At 35.5% G+C, this 16,109-nt stretch overlaps 2 protein-coding genes across 2 annotated transcripts; both read left to right on the top strand.

Annotated features, from left to right (window-relative positions):
• Window positions 1–11,846: 11,846 nt before the first annotated feature.
• LOC108200725 (rho GDP-dissociation inhibitor 1) lies at window positions 11,847–14,272 on the top strand. The gene is made up of 5 exons (XM_017368971.2): window positions 11,847–12,242; window positions 12,370–12,436; window positions 12,792–13,010; window positions 13,101–13,225; window positions 13,960–14,272. Exons 1-5 carry the CDS (start codon window positions 12,003–12,005, stop codon window positions 14,035–14,037), a joined length of 729 nt encoding a protein of 242 aa, XP_017224460.1. The 5' UTR covers window positions 11,847–12,002; the 3' UTR covers window positions 14,038–14,272.
• Window positions 14,273–14,396: 124 nt separating this feature from the next.
• On the top strand, window positions 14,397–15,787 carry LOC108200724 (probable long-chain-alcohol O-fatty-acyltransferase 1). The gene has a single exon (XM_017368970.2). The coding sequence runs from the start codon at window positions 14,535–14,537 to the stop codon at window positions 15,645–15,647; it is 1,113 nt and encodes a 370-aa protein (XP_017224459.1). The 5' UTR covers window positions 14,397–14,534; the 3' UTR covers window positions 15,648–15,787.
• Window positions 15,788–16,109: the final 322 nt, after the last annotated feature.

Here is a 16,109-nt window from a genome sequence, read left to right as displayed (position 1 = left end):
CAACTGCATCTGTTATTCTCTGATCTAAACTCTGGTGATTATACTCTGATTTGATAAACTCTGATATTTAAACTCTGACCCGACAAACTCTGATGACTTGAATTTTTCATGATGAAAGATACTCCTGTGAAGAATTGTTGCACTTAACTGAATTTAGTCATAAGCCTCTCTAAAGTCTGAATTTTGTGATATTACAGCTGTGGAAATCCCTAACACACAACACATGAGTTAATTTTGTTACTTAGACTGTCTTACTTCTTAGATATTAGATATGTACTCAGAAAAGAATCTGCTTTCCTCCTCTTATGAGCTAAGAGTTAATATATCTCAGTTATGGATCCTCAAGATATTTCTTCTCACACAAAAAAAAAAAAAAATAATAATAATAATAATAATAATAATAATAATATATTATCTCAGGTACTCCTTTGAGATCTTAGAACATCTGTGAAAGGAAAGATCCAAGTGCACTGCTGGTATTAAGCAAATGCATCGAAAATTAAGTTAATTTTTGGGGACTTTTCACATTCTCTGATTACTGGAGAAATACTCTGAGCAAACAAAAGTCTGATAAAGGTTATGACTCACTTACCATGAGAAGTTCCCTTTCAAAAGACAAATGTTGTTCAAAAGAGAAGAAATGGTATACTCTGATCCATTTGTGAGAAACTCGGCTTATGAGATGATTAAAACATTTTCTTAATCATCTGATTCTTTCTAATATTATTTAAGAAATTTGACAATCTCTGTGACATTAGAATATTCATGTTAACACACACCTCACTCCACTTCTGTGATTAACAATTTTTTTTTTTTTTTCGAGTAATTTTTGACTAGAGTTCAATAAATATGTGCAAACTCTGAGGAGCAAGTATCGTTTAGACCTTGAATATCTATCTCTCATCATTATAAGATTCTATGATCACTCCTTGATTTGTCAGATTATAAGTCATTTATTTAAACTCTGGTCAATGGTCAGCCTCTGATCGAAGTCCGAGTTAAAATAAATATTTTGGTCAAGATAATATTAGTTTTTATTATCAAACGGTAGAAAAACCATTTGTATTCCTGAGTGGAGAAAAACACGGTAAATAATTGTGTTTTATTGGTAAATGGTGCATGTTTGTTCAGATTCACACGCCACTAATTATTACCTCTCCACTACCATTTTTTTTACCGTTTAGAACCTGCCACGTGCCCCACTACAGCGTTTATCTCTCACCAACATGCGTATACACATATATATTGTCAGAAATTGAAATTTTTCATTATTTCACACAATTAATCATTCTCTCTCTCTCTGATAATCGTTTCAAAAACTCTTGTGCGCATTTCATCAAACACCTTATCTACACCTCACTATTCTCTTGATTTTTCAGAAAATGTCGACCAAAGCCTTTGAATATAATGGTGCCAAGTTCGTCACCAACAACTACGCTGCAATCCTGTCAAACGCTGAAGCTCCAAGCGAGTTCCATCTCATTCAGGACTATCTGGCTCACAGTGAGCTCATGTATGCACTCACACAACCAGAGGTGATTTCTCCAGAACAAGTTCTCTCACTCTGGCGTTCAGCAAGATACAATGATGGTGGTGAACATGGATCACCATCTTTGACATGCATATATGATGGTCAGGAGTATATTGTCACTCCTGAAACTGTAAGAAAGGCTCTCCACCTTCCAGAGCATTCCAAATATCATAGCTCTGTCAGCACCCAAACTCTGAAGGATATGATGCAATTCTTTGGATACTCTGGTAACACTGACAAGATGGGGGAACTCAAGCGCCCTTGTCTCTGCAAAGAATGGAGCTTTTACTACGACTGTATCACCAGGGCTTTTGGAAATAAATGCAGCAACTATGATGCAATCCCACTCTTCAGTCAGCAAATTGGGTATGCTCTGATTCATAATCTCAATTTTGATATTGCTCCTTATATCTTGAGATTTATTGGTGATAGGAGATTAGAGGATGAAAATACTGTCTACTTTGCTAGATTTTGTCAGCTTATTTTCTCATATTGTTATCCTCTGGTACCTATTCCTGATACTGACACTGAACCACCCTTCAAAATTACAAAAAGAGCTTTCTCTGATTTAATTAAGAAGGACAGTAAGAAACCCCAACTGCCCATTTTTGCCATACCTGTAACTGTGCAGGATAAATTGAAGCTGGCAATGCCAGATAAATATGGCTCACTATTCTCTGATGAGAATTTACCAACCTCCTCTCAACAGCCACAAGAAATACCAACCTCTGGTCCTTCCCAAAAGGGGCCAGTTGTAAAATCTAAACCAAAGCAAACCTCTGGTCCTTCCCAAAAAGGGTCAGTTGTAACATCTTCACCTACAAGAGTACTGAGGTCATCCAAACAGTCATCTCCTCCACCTAGGAAGAGAAGATTTATGCAGAAACTATCAGACTCTGACTCAGACTCTGAGCCAGAACCAGTACCACTCATCTCAAGGCCCAGAAAGAAGATCAAGCCCACCTCCACTATCACTGATCTTACTGTGGACCCTCCTCTAGAATCCACAGTAAATCCTCTTGAGATGGTAACAGTATCTGATCCTCTGATGATAGAGCCCTTATCTGCAGTACCTCTGACTACTTCACCTCATGCTGACACCCCAATGTCAGAATCTATTCCTCAGTCAGAGGATCCTTTGCCGCATTCCACAGAAGCTGCAATTCCTATCTCTGACAACATTCCTGAAGAATCTGAGTCGATTCCAGAGGCAATTGTCACTACTCCAGACATTGCTCAAGAAATTATAACTCCTGTTGAAGAATTGGTTGCAGCTCCTGATCAGGAGATATTATCTGCTGCAAATTCTGAGGAAGCTACAGCCCCTTTGTGCTCACAGACACTCAGTATTGCAGTTGATGATGATGATACAGATACTACAGAGGTCACTTCTGGTAATCCTATTGCTCCAGCTATTCTTGCAGCTGAAGTCTCTGCTGAGAACAGAGTCAGCATTTCAGTCAGGGAAGTCTCTCCAGTCAGAGATCCTTCACCTGTTCAATCTGCATCAACGGCTCCTGTTTGTGAAATTCCTTCTTCCAAACCTACAGAGAACAGAGTTTGCACTCTCAGTTACTCTAAGAGGATGCAAAGAGCTCCAACTTCCTCTGTGGAAGCCAGACTATCCTCTATAGAATTCACTCAGCAATCCATGCAGCAAACTCTGGCTGAGTTGAGCTCCTCTGTTGCTCAACTGGTCAAATTTCTCATCCCTGATGATGCCAAAAAGGGGGAGAAAGTACTGAAAGACAAATGCAAGGTTGATCAGCAACAGAGAAAACCAGATGATGAGGAAGATGATGAAGAAAAGAAGGAGTCTGGAAATTTAAACTCTGAGATAATCTTGCACTCTCAGAGTCAATCTAAAGAAAAGAGGGATGATAAGGCTGGAAGCAGTACTCAGCAACCACAGAAAACAAAATCCCAACAACCTCTGATACCAGCTGACTGTAAAACCAAAGCTCTCTCTGAGCAATTAGTTGAGCTTGGTGATCCTGAATCTAAGCTGTTGAGTCACACAGTGAAGTTTCAAGGAGAGGAAAAGACCTTCTTCTACAAGGCCCCTACACAACTAGCTTTTGATGAAGCAGTTGCAAAGAATCTATTCGAAGAGGAAAATCCAGGGTTATCACTTGAAGACATCAGAAAAGAAGAAGAGAGGCTGGCTGCTGAGATCAAGAAGAACAGAGAATCAAAGCCCAATGAAACTGCAACTGATCAGAAGAAAATAAGCTCTGATGGCAAGAAGCTGGTCACTGAGAAGTCAACTTCTTCAAGAAGGAAAGGAATTGTGATCAGTGAGATAAATTATGCTGATATAGATAGGCCCAGAGTTTATCAAAAATCTGACTCTGATTCAAGCAGAAAAGGGAAAAAGGTCATAGATGGTGTGTCATCTACAAGAAAGGCTGAATCAGAAGTTCAACAAACACTTGTAAATATTCCTGAAGAAACTGATCGGAATTTAGCCTCTGACATTGCTCAAGCTAAACACAAAGATGAAGAAAACATGAAGCCAGTTGAAGTTAAAGCTACATGGATCAAGTCAACCACTGACAGGGCTCAAGTTGACAAAGCAAAATCCCAGAAGAAGAAAAGTCTATTTGGAAGTCTTGGTACAAATCTGTACAAAGAAAGTACACTGCTCACCAGAATCAGATCTCATGGAACTAGAGGAAAAGAAGCTTATGACTGGACTGGCCTTGGTCATAGAAAAGAAAAGATTCAAACAGGCTCAGCAACTACTTTCAGAGATCCTTATCCTCTGACTGAAAAAGTAGGAGAAGCTGTAACACAGGAGGATCTTGATAAGGTTGAGTCAGTTCAAATCTTAATGGACACTCATGATGGGACAGAAGATAAAGAAAAGATTGCTATATTTCTGGAGTCTGGCAGAGTTTATAGAATCTCAGAAGCTGATTTGTTACTGAAATCTCTGAGGGAGCTGGAACATTTTCACTACATGCTGGAGATCAAGAATGAAGCTACTCAGAGGTGGTCAGACTTGATAAAAAGGACAATCAGGGAAAAGAGAAGATTCTATGGAGTACAGCCTGATGAAGAATACATTCCAAAAATAGCTCAAGATGATGGTTCTGAAATTGACATGGAAAAGAATAGCTCTGTGATGGAGACTATTGCAAATATCAGAGTCTTGGGTTATAATAATGAAGCAGACAGGCCCAGAGTGATTCAATTGGGAGAAGCAATGAAGAGAAGCAAAGCAAATGCTTTGAGATCAGCCATATACCAGACAGGAGATGAAGATGAAGAACTCAAGACTGTCAAAGCTCAAATGATACAGACTCTGAAGCAAATTGAAGAAAATCTGATTACTCAGTTTGTTAAGGAGAGCTATGGGTATAGACTGATTGGCTGACTAAGTTCTGACATGTACTGTAAGTTGTAATTAGTTCTGCTCAATCTGTAAGTTATAATTCATTTATGCAGATTAATTATTTCTTGCATTTGTTCTTGATTGTTTTTGACATCATCAGTAAATATATAGAACTTGTTCATTCTGTCTAATGCACAAGTTGGGGGAGATTGTTACATATTTGATGATGTCACAGGTATCTAACTTGTTTAGTGTGCAGAAGCAAATATCAGAGTTTAGCTGGAAATCAGAGTTTAACGACTGCCAGCTGGATCAGAGTTTAAGCGATGATCAGAGTTTACAGGCGGCTGATTTTCAGGAGCATATCTGACTAAATAAGGAAGATAAAGATCAAGAGAGATTGTACAGATCAGGACAGCAGAAGGATAGCTACTGATTAGATTATTTTAGGAAGCAGATAATTATAAATCAATCAGTAGATATCATGTAACTGTGTATATAAACACAGCTTAGGGTTTACTCTACATGAGTTATCAATTGAATATCATTCGTGTAACCTAGCAGCTCTTAGTGATAAGATATAAATCACTAAGAGATTATTTGTAAACTACTGAGATTTGTGAATAAGAGTTTATTGAATTATTCTCTTATACTTGTGTTTGTATTGGATTGTGTTCACTATATTATCATATATATAGTGAGTTTAGTCGGCCTAACAGTAAATAACAGCCAGCGCCCGTTTGTCGCTTTTGTCGTCAAGTACTGCAATCTTAGGATCCTTAGGCTCGATGGCTTCCCATACACCATGTGCTTGCATAAACACCTTCATTTTAAGAGCCCATGCTGTGTAATTTGTTTTCGTTAACATCGGGTAGCTCAGGCCAAAGGTGCCCTCCTTAGCTTTGTTTGTCTCCATTGGTAGCGTAACTGATTTTGTCGCTCTGATACCACGTATAGAAATGTAAACACACTACACACGCACACACTGGTATGTTAATCAATTCTGGAAGAAAATAGCAGAAGATAATTTTACTTAACCAACGTACAGGAATATATAAAGCAAACAGATAACTACCAAAACACAAACTACGTATCAAACTCCTACCATGACTCTACTGCTATTATTCTGCTATTACTTTGCTCCTAATCCTACGCTACTCCAAATAGCTAACTGCATGCTGCGCGTTCTACGTAACAGCTATTTTATTCAAATGTGTTTAGATTAAACAAATATCCAACAGTCTTTGATAGAGTATTTTTTCAACAACTGGCCGGAAAGAAAGTTTCTGTGGAAGACATACGGGATACGGATCCAGTCTTCTACAGTAGTTGCAAGCGAATTTTGGAAATGGATCCAGATGAAGTTGATCAAGATGCTTTAGCTTTAACTTTTATTGTCGAAACAGACAACTTTGGAACCAAAAATATTGTGGAGCTCTTGCCTGATGGAAAAAATATTTCCGTGAATAGTAAAAATAGAGTAAACTATGTTGCTCGGCTTGTTCAATATCACTTTGTTGATTCTGTTAAGGATCAGGTAGCGCAGTTTGCTCAAGGGTTTGACGATATCATGATTTCGGACAGGCTCCGGAAATCATTTTTCCAATGCTTAGAACTTGAAGATTTTGATTGGATGCTGTATGGCAGTGAAAGAACTCTAAGTGTTGAGGATTGGAAGTCTCACACTGATTACAATGGCTATGAGGAGTCTGATCCTCAGATATCTTGGTTCTGGGAGGTATGAGTCAGTGATACCTACTCTTATTATATATTCTATGACGTGATCCTAATTAATACTCCTGTTTAGATATAACAGTAGTTTTACTCTTTTTTTGACAGTACACTTAGAAATATTATTTTTAAAAAATTCTTTTTGTAAATAAAAATATGACTCTAATATTTTTGTTCACGAAAATAAATAATTAAAAGTAATATTTCTAAGTGTACGGCTAAAACTTTTAAAAATACGTGAAAAAAAGTCAAACGACTATTATATGCTAACAGAGCGAGTATTATGCAAGTTCTGATGAGTTATCTACTTATCCTTTCAACTAGCTGTGCACAATGCACTAGGTATGATATTACATTATTAAGAATTACCCTCTTAAATTGCAGACTGTGGCGAGAATGTCAGCAGGGCAGAGAAAAGCTCTCCTATTCTTTTGGACGTTGCTGAAGAATCTACCTGTAGAAGGTTTTGGTGGCTTAACCTCCAGGCTATACATTTACAAGGTGAACGAGACGTGCAATCGCCTTCCAACTTCTCAGACGTGCTTCTATCGGTTGTGTTTTCCTCCTTACCAATCGTCGGAAGTCATGCAAGATCGTCTCAGCCTCGTTACCCAGGAGCATGTTGCCTGCAGCTTTGGGACTGCTTGAGATAAACATTGCTCCATATGTCAAGGATGTAAATTCTCTTGGTGGCACATACAAAACTTAATACAAGCATTACAAAATATACATTCTTGTCTGGTTTTTTTCAAGTTATTTTTAAACAGCAGTACTTCATATGTTAAATATAAATTGACGGTCTTGCAAATTGAGAGATTGAGCCGACTAAGAGAGCAATTGGTTTTTGTCAAGGGTATTGCAAATTGATTTTGTCGAGAGCAAACTGGTGTAAGCAAATATATATGGTGATTTTTGACTAAAATCAGCCGTGAACCCGATGGAACAAATATACAATAACTATTTTTTAGATTTCTAAATAATTTATAAAAACATTTTATTACGCTGGATAATTGTCTGGCGACGCTGGAAACTATAGATCTATAGCGTTGTTATTTCGTGAACCACCGCAGAAAATGTCACCTACAGTCTCGGTGTTCCGTAAATCGACACAAAAAAACTCCTTTTAAGCGGTGGCTATTGTTGACCGACATAAAACACAGTGTCGGTTATTTGAAGAACCGTCGCTATAAATCAAAAAAATTCATTATATGTGTGGATTAAAGTACTAAACCGATGCTAGAAAAAGAGTTGGGCGAACGATTTGTAATAGACACAACACAAAAAGTCCGTTGCAAAAAGTATTTTTTGTAATAGTGAATTTTGGGGGTCATATGTTTTTTTTATTAGGTCTTGCTATACATTCTTTTTAAAATTAAAGTTGCGGGGGGTGAGAATTACAATTAACTCTATTCCTAAATTCAAAGATGACATATATTCAAATTATTCTTCTGGATCAGACTATCCTAATTTAGATTTTATTAAGGACTATTATGTTATATTTGATCCAAATTAATCATGACTCACGTTTTAGGTGCTGAAAATAACTCTGACATCTCTCAGATGCGGGACTCTGAATCTGGTGTCATGAACACAAAAATCATTTAAAATCTTTATTTTTTGAAAAAATGTAAAAATAAATATTTTAAAACTTTGAATCTTTTAAGAGTTTTAATAGAAAATCAATTTAAACCTCTGAAAATAGGATTGCATACAGGTTATCAGAAATCAAACTAGTAATTATTATGACAACATAATCTATATTACCAAATAACTTCGATAAAAGAAGAAACTCATAACCAAATTAATCAATTAGTTTTACACTAAATCGAACTTAAACAACTCTAACCATAACTACGTACTCTCGTAGACATCTCGGATACTCTACATTCTCATCAAGTTGAAACTTAACCACTTGCAATCTCGCCTAACATTACTCTTATTTGAAGCCTAAACGAGCGAACCATTTTTATCCCGAGATGAAATGGTTAAAAAAATAATAAAAATGAGCAACAATGTTCAGCAAATATACATAAACAATGAGAATCACAAGATATAACTTGAATGGCATCTGAATACTTGAATTAAGAGTAACTATAATTTCTGAAATAAAAATGAATATTTGTAGCTCAAAGATTTATCAAAGGTATAATTCAATATTTATGAAATTCACAATTTATTTATATCCGAAAGTAAATCAAAACGCTTAGGTAGAAAAGTAATTTTCGATTTAAAGAAAAACAATTGTTCATTTCACATTTCCAAAGATCTTTCATGAAACTTCGAATCCATTTCACTAACTCGTGCTTTCACTGGAACACAATTTTCATGAGATGTTTATTTTATAAATGAACTTTCATTACCAGGACAATACGGGTGATCATCCATGTAAATTACCTGTCCCGGACTCCAAACATAAAATTCTCTCATTTACGGAAATTGGGACACCCAATAGGCATCTTGCTGCAATTCACTAGGCTCTTACGACAACTTATTTCTTTCAAACCTTTATTATCCATTTTTGAAAATCCTTCTTTTTCAATTTCAAAGTATTTTCAGAACCAGCTTTATCAAAAATCCGAAAATCATTTCAATAATCTACATTAGGATTAGAAAGAAGATAGCGGTAAAATATATAAATATTAATAAAAATAATGAAAAATGGGAGATGAAGATAAGCTATATAAACGAGTGGATATGATTAGTCTCATATCTCGTAATAGTGAATACTCAGTCTTTTCAATTAAATAAAATCATATAATTATGCCTCCAAGCAGCACTATCTCTTATTATTACCATTAATCGAGCAACTATCAATGGATGCCAATCGAGATGACATAAATTGATTGATTAAAGCATAAAAGATAAAGATAAATTGAGGTGTGTATAACGGTATTGTGAAACCAGTTGTGTTCGAAACAATGTTAATAAGATATTAACAGATATCTCTGGATATACTATTGGAAACAATAGTTACAACACACACGACAACAAATATAGGTATTTACGACAGATTTGCTGAGTGCCAAAACTTACGACAGATAATTATTTTTCGTCGTATTAATTTACGACAGCAACACCTTCCGTCGTAAATAAATATTTTTTTGATTAAAAAGTAATCGAGAATATTCCACTGATGCAAGCGGCCCCATTTTAATGTTGGAATTTACGACGGAATGAGTTCTTTCCGTCGTAAATTCACCATCCACTTTTAAATTGTTCATTGTAGAATAATATATTTAAATGAATTTTCATCGTAAGCCCAATTTATTGGAATGACACCTAATCGATTGGATCACCAGAGAGTAAAATAGATGGCAACGAGAAGGAAATGGGAGGGAGTAGGATTACGGGCAGAGACGCGTCGTGCCGTCGTGGTGAGGGCAGAATGAGGGATTATTCTTTTTTTTTTAAAGAACGATACCGCTCTCGAAAAAGAAAAAGAACGATACCCGTATCTACGTGGTCCAATTTTCAAAGTATATACTCGAGTAACTAAATCATTTTCAGTTTTTAAAGTATATACTCGAATAATTTAGAAATCAAATTATCAAAAAAAATTAACCATCTTAGAAAACTGAAATTATAACTATCGAGATAAATTATATAAACACCACTATTATAGTTAAGATATGGGGTACGACATATCTGCTCCAAACAGAATATGTTTATATACTAATATATTGTGTAACGCTGAGTTTATTTGCAGTACATATATTAATATAATTTTATACTTCTTATTTTTACTGAAAATATAAATTGTAGTTAATTTTGTTCGTTCAAAAGTTAAATTAAACAACTTATTAGAGATGAAGAGACAAAAACCAGTTTGACTAGTTTCTTCTGAGAAACCAGCAAAGACCTCCTGGACAAACTTAGCTTCAAAGTTTACGTTGTTCTGAAATCTGAACTTTGTGTATATAAACATAATTAATCAACTGAAACGTACCGCCTTCCTTTTTTGCAGACGAGGAATGTCTTTCTTGACCAGAGAAATATCAATTATAATAAATAGATATTAATTTTAATTTATCACTTATTTAACATTCGATTCAAACTTCTCATCAAATATCGCAAGCTCGCCATTTTTATGCACAATTACAGTACATATATGACTATATTCTAGTATACTACTCCTCTGTCCCCTCATTTTTTTACGTTACCTTTTGGTACGCTTTTCAATACTCATTTAAAATATAGCTTCATAATGTATTTTTATAATTTTTTTGCTCTGAATAAAAATTTGATATATAAATTTTTATTAAAAAAGATTTTTGAAAAAATATTATGAAATTATATTTTATTGGAGCCTCAAAATGCGTGCAAACAGTAAACGTAACCAACCTAAAAGAACCGAGGGATTATCATTTAAAAATTGAAATAATGCTACAACAGTTGCTTGACGTGTGTGCTTGCTTTTTTATAGTAAGGGTTATCCACTGCGGGACCAATAAGATTAGAGTTGGGAATATCACAAGAGATCTGTTTTTCTCCGGAATAAATTATTTCTATTTAACAATTGCCACTATTGTTATTATGCTCTTCACGGATATATAGTGATGGTCACGTTCTCTCTTTAACTATCATTTCAATAAATAAATCCCACCCTCACTTCTTAATATTGCATTTTTTTTTAACGTAAGAACCGATATAAACCCACGAGCTCAGCCTTCAAATTAGGTGAACCCTTAATCTTACATTTATATTACATTAGTTATCATTATACTATTTCAGGATTTTTATATTACTGAAAGATTTATATTTAAAACAAACTGAGCACGCGCAAAAAGATTCTAAATATGATGTACATTAAAAATAGTTCTAAGATATTTTCAAAATTGCTTAAAAAAAGATATCCAAAATTTGTGTCATAATTTGTTGTATTTAAAATATTTTGAGCAAAAAATTTATATGAGATATTCAAAAAAAATTACTATACAGACGGCCACTAATTTCTGATAGATATAAGTCAAGTTAAATTTATTTATTAAGATTTGTAATATATATTTTATTTCAAATTTTGTGAAGTCAGAAATTTCTAGTTTATTATTTTCTAATTTCCTTCCTTTATTTTAGAAAATTGGATAGGAAAATGTTGAATACCCAAAATTTGTTCCCAGATTTTCTCTCCTAACAGTGATTGTGGAGAATAAAAATAAAAACAGAATTTGAGATATTTAACACAGTTAATCAAATTCTATTTTTCAAAATCTCAAATATTAATTAATACTAGTTACCATATCACATGGGATGTGCCCATTGTTTATTCACTTCTTACATAACTTGGAACCATATTTAACTAACAGTTGTGTTGTACTTTTCTTGTTTGTCCCATTATATGTGCCACTCCATAACTTCCATTTGGTGATTTAGTTGAACCCAATAATTCAGCTTTGAACCCCTTGAATGTCTTTAGCTGTTGAAGTTGTTGCAAGTTCTACTTCCAACAACATGGGCTATGATGATGAAAACAATGAGGGTCCAAAAGATATTGAGCATGGCAGCTCAGGCCTTGCCAAGGAGAAGATGAGTATAAAGAGCAATGAGAATCCTGTGTATGCTACTGATCACGACGAAGACGATGCAGAGGAAATTTTGCAGCTAGGTCCTCAACAGACTCTCAAAGAACAGTATGAGAAGGATAAGGTTTGTCAATGTTTTAAGTGGTTAATTTTATTCATGTTTCTGATTACATTTGAGGGTGTTTTAGATTGAAGTAATTGGTTATGACAATGTGCATTTGTTTGTTTTTGGTTGAAATTGCGGAATTTAGGATGATGAGAGCTTGAGGAGATGGAAAGAACAACTTCTTGGAAGTTTGGATATAAATTCTGTTGCAGGTAATCTTTCGGTCAGATATTAAAATTTTAGTTCTTTAGAAATTTTGTTGATTTCATGAATTTCTTGTAGGCAATGTACATTATTGTTAATGAGAACTCTGTGATATGACTACGTCGAGTACAACGAAGTCTGAATTATACCAGCAAATTAAGCTGGTTCAAATTTTTGAAACTTTAATTGCTTCTAGATTTTGAACTTGTTCTCATCAGTTGAAAAACTTTGACAGTCTTCAAAAATTCCCAAATTTATGCCTCAAAAACTCGAAAAAGAGAAGCAGTGTTATTACATAAGCCACTATCTTTATTCTGTGGTTTGTAGAAATTCTGACTATATATGGATGCCTTGATGTTGTAGAAACTCTGGACCCTGAAGTTAAAATTCTGAGCCTGGCTATTAAATCCCCTGGCAGATCTGATATCTTGCTTCCTATCCCGGAGTCTGGAAATCCGAAGGGATTGTGGTTTACTTTAAAAGAAGGAAGCCGTTACAGCCTGAAGTTCACTTTTCAGGTTGGGAATAACATTGTATCAGGCCTAAAGTACCGCAACACAGTTTGGAAAACTGGTTTAAAGGGTATACTTTGATCTCAAATGCTGCATCTAAAGCAATGGTTATATGATTGAATTGCTCTTTTGAAACGTAATTATGAATCATTATTTGCAGTGGACAACACAAAGGAAATGATCGGAACATTCAGTCCTCAGCAAGAACCTTATACACATGAAATGCCCGAAGAAACAACCCCTTCAGGCATGTTTGCAAGAGGTTCATACTCAGCTCGATCAAAGGTTAGTTTAACTGACATCATCTATTGTTTATGACACTAGAGCCAGTGCTACCAGTGACCGTAAAGCCTTATCTGATTTATTATGAAAAAAAAATAGATATTATTCTTGGCAAAACTAGCTCGAACTGTAATATCCTTATAAATTAATAGATAAAAAAAATGTAATTAAAATCAAAAATTATAAACAAGCTTTCACTTTACGCAAACACTCATGTCCTAAAGGAGAAAGGCAAAAGACTTTAATTGTTGAAAGTTGACAAGGTGGGGTTCAATTAGTCCAATTCTTCTACACCTTTCTAGTGCTCTTTTGAACGTGTCAAACTCAGAATCATTTCTACACTCATACTTGAAACAATGATGTATCTGTGTATACATGGGCATGTATAATCTGTGAATGTGGCCAGTAGAAAAGGCGCATAATTGTGTAGAGATTTGCGTTCAGGTAGGATGGGGTCGAAACTGAACTTTATCATCATGTGCGAGGATGCTCAGCTAATAATGTAAAAATGGACCACTTGTGATAATTCTAGATAAGAAAAATCTAGGAGCTGTAAGGCTTATCCGTGTATTCGTTAATTATTGCTTCACCATCTTCTTGCCAGACAGTTTTCTGCAGTTGGTGAATTACATGGAATCATCACGGAGTTATTATGCCTTTAAATTGTTCTGACATGCTTAGTTTGTGTCATTTTTCCATTCGTCATCACTTCCTTTGCTTTCTGGTTCTGTTTACAGTTTCTTGATGATGACAACAAATGTTACTTGGTGATCAACTATACATTTGATATTCGGAAGGACTGGCAATCAACTTAAGCTTACGGTTTATCACTTTGAACTATATTAAATTTTTCTTGACATTTCTGCTTGATGTGTATTAGAGATTGATTACTATACAGTTCCATAATTTGAGAGTGCTGCACCAGAGTAATATTCCCGGTTGTGGTTTAGCTGTGACTCGTGTACAAAACTGCAGCATCCACTGCCTTGGCCACTATGTATCATTTACAATAATTTGTTCATTCAATTAAATTTGGTCTGCTGAAACTAACTACTGCATAAGTAAAACCAATATAGAGGGGCACTGTTGGTCGGTCATACAACACTTATTGCCCCTGAAAAAGAGCCTAACAGATACGTTTGAATAGATGTAATCTGCGTATGTCCTAGAACAGAACGGAAAGAATAAGGCACAACTGCCTCAGCAGATAATCGGCAGTGAAGTAAGCCTACCCGAGACCTCGCCCTTTTGCATGACTGTTATAACCTATATCATAGATCTGTTTCAATCGAGTTGAGAATATCAAGGAAGAATGGAAGCTGAAATTTGTAGGTTTATCATAATTTGGGCTTCTGCCATTTTAGGTCTTTGTTATTGCAATGTTGTATCAGTTTTTGTCAGAAAAGGTATGCCAAGGCTCATGGCAATAACTCCTGTCATACTTTTCTTTGCCGTATCTCCTCTTTACTATCTACACACAGTCCTTTTTGGACCTGTAACTGTTTTTTGCCTGTCTTGGATTGCCAATTTCAAGCTTCTCCTCCTTACATTCGACACTGGCCCCCTTTCCGACTCATCACTTTCTCTAGTCCAATTTGTTTCACTTGCTTGTTTGCCTATTATCAAGGCCTCCTCAGCACAAGACCCTCCTACCCAAAATCCAAAGACTAAGAAACCTCAAACGGCGAGAAATGGGCAATATGAAGTACTTGAAGAAAAATCCAGACTAGTTGTGGTATCCACAAGCAATGACCTAAAATCCCCTTTACATTATGCCAGAAGGGCATGGGCTCTGCCCTTCATACCCTCTGTATATGCTTACAGGGAATCAATTCATCCAGTGCTGCGCGTTCATATCTATACTTATTATATGTGCATCATTTTAGAAATGGAGGCAGTTACTATTGCAATGCTTGCACAGTGGTTGCTCAAGATGGATCTTGAGCAACCCTTCAACGAACCATACCTCTCAACCTCACTCCGTGATTTCTGGGGTCGAAGATGGAACCTAATTTCGACAAAGATACTCAGATCAACTATATTTAGTCCCATATTTCAGTACACATCAAAAACACTAGGACATGCAGGGGCATTAATCTTTTCCATAATGGGAACTTTTCTTGTGTCTGCTCTAATGCATGCGCTCCTCTACTATCAAGTCTTTCGCGTACTTCCTTCTTGGAGTTTCCTATGTTTCTTTGTCTTCCAAGGCTTATGCTTAATTATTGAGGGTGCTATGAGGAGCCGGTTTGCCACTATACGTCAGGGCTTTCGACCTCCATTTATATATTTCTTCTTGATGAGTACATTCGCGTGGCTTGTGATGTCAGACATGGTAGAACAAAATGCTGACACTGTACTTGTAAATCAGTTTATTGCTTCATGGAAAGTAGTCCTTCCGTCCCAATTTATTTGTTTTGTTTGACTTTTTATGGTAAAATTGACCAAACTCTGACCGAAATTTATACCAGAATATGGGTAGAATGCTGCAAATTTGACCATGCGCCACAGATCTATGAATTGTGTATTCCAATTTGTGTTGTAATGGAGACTGTTCCGATATGTGTTGCATGTTGTGCAAATCAGTAACGCATGAAAATTATAGCATGTTGATGTGATTAATTTGTTTATGCAAAACGCGATGAATCTTAAAAAATTGAAAAATCTGGGATAATACCAATGCTGCGGATCCTTTGTATTAGCATAATACTACCTTCGTTTCATCCAAATGTTTACATTTGTGTTGGTCAGGTTAAGAACGTTTCATCCAAATGTTTACATTTGTGTTGGTCAGGTTAAGAAAATAAGTAAAGCAAGATTAAAGAAGTAGGAAAAGTGAGAATAGTAATAGGACTGATTGATATTTAATGTATAAAATAAGTATAAT

The sequence above is a fragment of the Daucus carota genome, chromosome 7, assembly GCF_001625215.2.
Source record: "Daucus carota subsp. sativus chromosome 7, DH1 v3.0, whole genome shotgun sequence".
NCBI lineage: Eukaryota > Viridiplantae > Streptophyta > Magnoliopsida > Apiales > Apiaceae > Daucus > Daucus carota.
This window is presented reverse-complemented; position numbering and strand designations above follow the sequence as displayed.